This window comes from Phoenix dactylifera, chromosome 8 (assembly GCF_051530095.1).
Source record: "Phoenix dactylifera cultivar Ajwa chromosome 8, Ajwa_hap1_PhDact_Kaust_v1.1, whole genome shotgun sequence".
NCBI classification, from domain to species: domain Eukaryota; kingdom Viridiplantae; phylum Streptophyta; class Magnoliopsida; order Arecales; family Arecaceae; genus Phoenix; species Phoenix dactylifera.
The window spans coordinates 33,437,772-33,445,421 of NC_143197.1; the positions used below are offsets into that span (position 1 = coordinate 33,437,772).

General features: G+C 46.4%; 1 protein-coding gene across 5 annotated transcripts; it reads left to right on the top strand.

Moving 5' to 3' along the window:
- Positions 1–4,834: 4,834 nt before the first annotated feature.
- Positions 4,835–7,650, top strand: LOC103704041 (uncharacterized). 5 transcript variants are annotated; one of them, XM_088703780.2, is made up of 3 exons: positions 4,835–4,987; positions 5,148–6,682; positions 7,007–7,650. In XM_088703780.2, the coding sequence occupies exons 2-3, from the start codon at positions 5,196–5,198 to the stop codon at positions 7,242–7,244; spliced, it is 1,725 nt and encodes a 574-aa protein (XP_088559906.2). In that variant the 5' UTR covers positions 4,835–4,987; positions 5,148–5,195; the 3' UTR covers positions 7,245–7,650. The 5 variants fall into 5 exon arrangements, with proteins under 5 accessions (XP_088559906.2, XP_088559905.2, XP_088559908.2 ...); XM_088703779.2 differs by having other exon boundaries at positions 4,842–4,987; positions 5,092–6,682; XM_088703782.2 differs by having other exon boundaries at positions 4,873–4,987; positions 6,987–7,650.

The following is a 7,650-nucleotide window of genomic DNA, read 5'->3' on the forward strand; positions in this document are numbered from 1 at the left end:
AATCTCCGGAAGCACCAACATGGCTCTGACACACATCTCCCTCCAGATCGGTGAATGGTGACTGCCAGCCCGTGTCCCAGGCAGCAAAGGACCATACTTGGCTCTCATCAGCGAGGACTACATAATGTCGGGCTTTAGCATGAATCTGGCTACGTGCCGTGCCGCTAGAGCCTCCCGTCTCACCACCAAAGACTGCAACCCCAAACCTCCCAATCTAGTCGGCTGACACACAACCTTCCATGCCAATAAGTGAATACCGCCTCTACCACTACTCCCCCAGATGAGATTTCTAAAGAGCTGCTCAAGAGTCCTCAGAAATGCCACTGGAATGAAAGAGTTTGAGAGAAAGTAAGTGGGGATCAAAAAGAGAACTGACCGAACCAAAATGATCCTTTCCGTCATCGCTCGCTCACTCTCCGCTCTGCACCAAGGCAGGCGGGCACTAGCATGGCATGGCACGGCACGCGTGGATCCCGACAGCATATGCAATCCACCACTGGATTCGGCCCCATCTGCTGGGGCTCACCTACTTGCTGGCCTCGGCTCCTCCTTCACTCCCCTTCCCCTGCCTCACCTATAGTTCGATCTGATGACCCGGTGGGATAGATGTTTCCGGAGAAACGTGCCGTGATACCCGTTCCATTAATTCCACGTCCACGGTGGGCGAAGCATACGCGTTCCGGTGCGCATATTCGGCAGTAATAATTCGAGAGAGACGACAGGTTACGGCGAAGGAAAAGGTGTGTTGAAGAGATGGACACAGAGAGGGAGAGAGAGGAGGGCGATCAAGGCAGCTGGGTATGCGAGAGGGAGTCTTTTGGCGCTTGCAAAGGTGTCGCTCTCTAGGGTGCGAGCGTGAGATCTCGTGGAGCACCACGGCCACGTCTTTTCTCCCTCCAAACCCAACGCCTCTGGGCCCCTGGTGCGTGGTGTCCGTCCGCACCTAATGGAGTTCGCCTCCGTTTTGGAATTTTAGGTGCCCGTGCTGCCAGCCTCGCTTCTCCCCTGCTCCAGCGATCCGGAGCGCAGGAAAGAGTTACTGCGAGTGGGTAGAAGTATTTGGTGATGGCGGACTCGGGCGGACTCGCTCCTGCAATTGAACACGACATATACAATCCAATCCGGTGCCATCCTTGATAATTTGAACAGCCCTTTTAATATACGGGCATTAATAGTATTACGTCCATTTTGAGCAATGCTTCTTGTTAAGCAATGTCAAGCGACCATGCGTATAAGTTTGTTTTTGAAAGTAAGGAGAAAAATATAAAAGAAAAGAAATCAATTCCTGAAACAGAATATTATTTAACATTGATGATCTTATTCTTTTTTCTTTTTCCGAAGAGAAACATTAGCAATCTAACAAAATCCTGATAATTACGGACATCCTTTCTTTTCATACTTGGCCCTGCTCCACCGGCTGAACCATCCAAGACTTTCTTAAAAGGATTTTCGTGGTCCTCTATTACACACTTAACTAGCACATTTTTCCCAAGTAACTTTTTTAAGAAATACAGTGAAATGAAAAACTTCTGTTTACCTTTCCGGCTTACATGGTCGTTCTTAGAATTATGTGACAATAGGAACAGTAATGTTTATAATCAAATTACATGTTTTTAGATTTACAGAATATTATAACCTCAATATGGAATTGGAAAAGGTATGCTGATTTTTTTTTTTTTTGTTTTTCTCAAAATTAAAATTAATTACTAATAAAAAAACAAGGGAGAAATGACATATAGGTCTCACAGACATTTCAAGTAATGTCGATGCCGGGAGGTGTTTCGCTTTCATCTTTTAAATCATCTTTTTCTCTTCAGCAGCTTGTGGGATATTAAATCTTTTGACTTAATCTCAGGCGTCCTCTAGGTTTCGCTTGAACTAATATGAATAGTCAGAAAGAAGTATAATGGACACAAGTCGATGTCACTAGGTCGACTGATGGACACAAGCGCAAGTTGGCATCTTTTCACATCACCATCAGTAATTGGGGCCGTCCATTCTTTACCTCTCATAGATACTTCTCTTACAATTCTAGTCCGTATTATTGCATTCAATCTAGTGTAATATCACAGTCTCTCAACATTACTTCTTCTTGGACATGATATTTTAGAAAACCTTACTGCGATTATCATGAGATGAGAAACAAAGGATGCCAGTTGACCATTACACCTCTCTCTCTCTCTCTCTCTCTCTCTCTCTCTCTCTCTCTCTCTCTCTCTCTCTCTCTCTCTCTCTCTCTCTCTATATATATATATATATATATATATATATATATATATATATGCACTTATGTACACATACGGGTACATACATGTGCACATTCTACGTACAGCTTATTTGTAATTAGGCTATCTATTTATACATATGAGAAATTTAAGTTGTTGTCACTGAAACTCAATCCAACCCCGGCACCTAGTTGGTGGTAGTTATCAGAGATCCCAACTCATCTACCATCCGAATCAGAGAGATTAGATAAGATTGTTGCACACCCTCGTGATGCTACGGTGGAGTTGGATAGTGAAGTAACGACTTCAAGTGGCACTCCAATGCCGGCTCCAACCTAAAATAGCAAAAATAAAAAAGTCCATCCATCAAAGCATCCCAGCAAAATCTTCTGATGCCTAAGTGGGACGCAACTCTCAGAGAACAGAAGGAGGCCTGAGAAAGGTAGAAAGGCAGCCCAAAAGAATCAAAAGAAAACTTCTTTGAAAGGCTTTAAAAACACAATATATAGGCAAGAGTTAGAATCTGCTCGTGAGTGGTTCGGGGTTATATAATAAAGCCGTAGCATCCATGTGGTCAAGACTAGCCAAAATGAGCAAGCCTACTTACCATCCCAACCCAATCTTAAGTACAAACCTTTTGTTTTAATTAGTGGTGTCTTAACATATTTGATGACAATGCATATAATATAATCTATCTTAAATGTGAATTGTTAACTTCTTAGTTCTTACTTCCATGCCACGTGGAACTTGCATTGGCTAGTTCTTTTAAAAATTTAATCCAAGTTGGCTTTGAAGATCAATTCAACTCAATCAACTTTATGCCAAAATTATTCTAAGCCTAAAAAATTGAGCTCAGCCTTCAAAACCAAATTTCAATAGCTGCATCCATTTTGAATACCTAACCATTGTGCATGCTGCATTACATTTGGAGTAGCGGACAAAAATGTTGGCAATATATTATTCAAAAATCAAATATAGAAAAGGATATCAACACCAGGGTATGCATGATTGGGGATTTTTTGTTCCAATGCTTGTTAATACCTTGAAACATTCCACAACTTTTCCTACTCTTAAATATGCAGGAGAAAGTAAGAAAAAGCCATTGAACAACAATCAACGTACATGCTAGGATTGACATAGCCAAGGAAAGTTGAAACCAGAAATATAACTTATGTACAAAGTGATCGTAGGTGCCCAACCACCAATCTACTGATTGGTGAAATGTATTGATCTTTGCATCAACTAGCTGAGCTCCACGGCAAATAAAAGAATTATATATTATTTATATATGTGTGATACATCTTGGAATAAGCCAATATAGAAACCGACCAATCAGATCTCGCCACAAAACCTTCAATCAACCAAACCAAGACTGCCACATGTCCAATCTAGAAGCCGATGCATGGAGAACTCTTTGAATTTCAAAATCTCTCCCTAACAGGTAACATCTCAGCTATAACTGCGAGTGTCTCGTTAGTCGCACCAGAAAAGATGCGTGAATGAAACGACCGCACGTGATCTTCACGACGTGCAGTGTTTTAAAAATATCCAAACCACATGTCTGAATCCTTTAGAGACGGGCATCATCCCTCGTCTATACAAACCAATCTTGAAAGAGCCTCCAAGTAAGTACTTTTGAGCCCTCATACATTTTTATACTTTCGCTTTGCCATTCTCCCAATACCTTCATTGCTTTCTGAGAGTTTCTCTAACTTAAGCATCGAAGAGTTCCTGCTGGATACTCTCCGGCAAGAGAACTTCATCGTCTTGATGTTTGAGGTTGAATCAAGCGGCAGAGCAAAGGTCTAAGCATGATCTTCTCTTTCCAGCACCACCTCGATGGGTCGAAGACCGAAGGAGGTAGGAGATCAACATGCAACGAAGTCAACTAGTTAGAAGGTTTTCAATAGGAGACTCTCCGATACTTAAGTTAGTAGAGATCTAGAGTAAAAGTGGGAAAGAGAGAGAAAATGAGAGTGGAGGAGTGCTCTAGAAAAGGTGGAAGCTTAAAAATGCACACCTGAAGGTCCTCCGGTCATCCTTGTATATAGGATGAAAGTGGTGTCCGTTATCTAATTTACCGAAAAATGTCATATTCGTGCTATAATGACTATGCATTAACGGCATAGTAACGGCTTTCTACGATTGACATGCAACGATAATTGTGTCAATTGTTTTCACTACTATACTAGTGTAAATATTGCTAAGACTATGAATGCAACTCATTCAATAATCTTTATTGTTACTTTTATGTAAGATCGGCCAAAATGTCACATTAGCCAATACGAAGACCATCCTCTTTGGTTAAAACTGAGGTCAACGAGGTAGGAGCAATTCGAGATCGGGATAACCAATATTTTCCCCCATTAGGCTCAGAAGCACAATAATCGTGTGTGTGTGTATCCTGGTTATATTTCCTAGTTGTCTTCGATAATTTGATCCTTTATTTAATATTTATTTTGCAAAAAAATTCTGTATCTATGGGGGATCTACTCGACCGGAAGCCGTACATAATGTCAATACTAAGAACCCATAGCAGACTTACACGTGATCTTTGTAATCTTTCGTTTCTCGTCTATTAATAAATAATGGATGGTAAGGCGGTGTGTATTGAGTACATGTAAGAGTGGAGATGCCAGACTGGCATATTGAGATGGGAAGATCTGAGGCGGTTCGGGAGATTCTACCAGCCAACCAATCCTGGTCTTCGTCTGCTGGCTGGGGGGAAATAAATTGGCGGCGGGCCTGGGCATCCACTCCCAGTAAGAATCCTCCTCTTACTTCTTTGTCCGTTATCCATCTCTCCCTCTCTCTGATTTTGTTTTTTTCTTTTTCTTGTTCGTTTTCAATTCCTTCTTGCCTCCAGCTGTGCCCCTGGATACGTAAATTAAGCTCACCAGACCTTAATTTTTATTTTTCAAGCTCTATAAGGCAGGCCTGGGTTTCGATAAGGGTGTGGGCGGCCGGAAAATGGGAGTCCAGGTCGCCGGAACCTACGTGCACTGGTCCTGGCAGCTGCAGCCCACCCATGCCCCCTCTTCTTCCTCCCACATCTTGGCTTCCGTTTTCTCCTCTCTCAGCTCTAGGAGAAATGGATGCATCATCGGCGGCGATCGCGCCCTCACCTATCACCTTGCTAACCACCCCCGCTCACCGTTCCTCGGGGCCTGGTTGCTGCCCCGCACTCGATCCTTGGAGATCCCCAAAGGAAGCCGAAGGCGAAGAAGGGAGCATAACCTATGGGGGGCTTGCAGTGGTAGCCTTGAAAGCTTCGCTGGTGACGACGGCGATGAGGAGGAGGAGGAGGAGGAGGAGGAGGAGTTCGTTAAGAGGCTCCAGGAGTTAGCCGATATCAATTCCGCATCAAGAACAAATCACGATGCAAAGAGCAGCAGCAGCACTACTATTAGTTATGATGACGCCTTCTCCTCCTGCTACTCTGTTTCCTCCTCTTCTCTACGGTCCTCCTCTGAGCCCTCGATCGAGCCTCCCTGGCTCTCCGGCAGGCCGGAACCGCCGGACTGGCTGGCGAGCGTGGAGCGGAACGCAAGCAGCGTGGATATGCCACTCTCCCTGCGGATTATAAAACGGAAGAAGAAGGGATCCTTCTTGAGAGAGGCGGGCGAGTCCGCCTGCTGCTCCGTGATGAAGGCTTTCTCCTCCATGGTGTTCATCGTCCGGGAGCTCCATAGCTTCGCCCTCCAAATGCGATGGACCCTCTTGTACGAGGATCTCCAAGGGATCCTGGTCAAGGTCCAACAGGAGATCCACACTTCCTTCGTCTGGCTCTTCCAGCGGATCTTCTCCTGCACGCCGACCCTCATGGTTTCTCTCATGCTCCTCCTCGCCAACTACACCGTCTACTCTATGGGGCACTCCACCTCTATCGCCGCCGCCGCCGCCGCGCCTAATTCTTCGCCGCCCCACCAATCCGCCGTCGTCACCGTCGTAGACGACGACCGACAACAGAGTAATAACCAGCCGGGACTCGAACCTTCCTACATCACGAGAAGAATGGCCTCGGTTGGTGGAGGCGGCGGAGGAAAGGTGAGGCCGGTGGCGGGGGCCACAGATGACGGACGGTCCGACGGATCCTCTTCGTCGTCGTACCGGAGCCGCACGATTCTTCCTGACGGGATCTCAGTAGTCATGGAAGGAGGTACAGAGGGGGAGGGCTCGGCAGCTGAGACGGAAGAGGAGGCGGCGAGGGTTCGGAGCAGGATAGTGGAGGAAGCTTCTATAATGCATGCGAGCATGAAGGATGGGGCGCTGATGGACCCCGACACGTTGAAGCGGCTGGTGGCGCCCGTTTCGGTGGATTTGGAACCGGAGGACTACTCGGAATACTTGCGGACGGAGCTCAATTACCGGCTGGCTCTGGCCCAAGAGCCCGACAATCCCCTTCTCCTGTCGAACTTCGGCCAGTTCCTCTGTCTCGTCCTCCACGACCACGAGAGGTAATCCATCCATCTTGTTCCTCTCGTCAGTTGATTCTCGTTGGTTTGGTCTTTTAATGTTCGAGTATTTGATATGGAGCTTTCCGTGAAGCGTCCATTGATTCGGATACTCGGCTATCGTTCGGATCCTGTATTTTCTTAGTTGTATTTTTTATCCATATCCTTGGTACCTTCGAGCTAGCACGACCTGTTTGAAGGAATTATTTGTGGAAGAACAAGAGATATTTCTTTGGTTGCTCATGATTTATACAGTTCGACTTATATCTGCTGGCTTCTTCTCTGTTTTGGTGGGATGAACCAATAGCTGGATGATGGCATTTGCAGGGCTGAGCACTACTTCAAGAGGGCGGTGCGAGCGGAGCCCGCGGACGCGGAGGCGCTGAGCCGGTATGCAATCTTCCTGTGGCTGGCGCGCAAGGATCTGGCAGCGGCGGAAGAGACCTACCTGGAAGCCATCGCCGCGGATCCCGGCAACACCGCCCATGCCGCCAACTATGCGCATTTCCTGTGGAGCACTGGGGGCGAGGACACCTGCTACCCTCCCGATGGCGATGTCGCGTAGCGGCGGAAAAGTAATAGCAAAACTAGTCCAGCACTCGAGCAACGGACAAAACAACGCCGAGGGAACATAGTATTTGTAGCGGTATAAAAATATAGTAAGCACCGAGATGGCAAACGAATACACGATCGGAAAAGCAGGTGGCAGCTATCAGGTTTTCTCGCTATTTGTTAATTGGATTGTCTCCCTGTGGGGTGTGGGTGGGTGAGCTCTGGTTTGGAGATTTTTGCCCGCCTGTGGGGATGGGGCCGCCGGTCTTTCGTCGCCATGCGATCTTTTTGCTGCTGTGCAAGAGGCTTACGTACCTGTTGAGAACGGAGTGGGGGAGCGAGCCGCCTCCTTGTAATTAGCAACGATAAAAAAGTAAGGGGTCTTCCTCAACGGTGATTCCGGCTTTTTCCGTAGCAAA

What these genes read in the sequence shown, in the direction of transcription:
- LOC103704041 (XM_088703780.2), top strand. Translation starts at nt 5,196, where the DNA reads ATGGGAGTCCAGGTCGCCGGAACCTACGTGCACTGGTCCTGGCAGCTG. An exon ending in GTCCTCCACGACCACGAGAG is followed by an intron (nt 6,683 to 7,006) that starts GTAATCCATCCA and finishes TGGCATTTGCAG; the next exon opens with GGCTGAGCACTACTTCAAGA.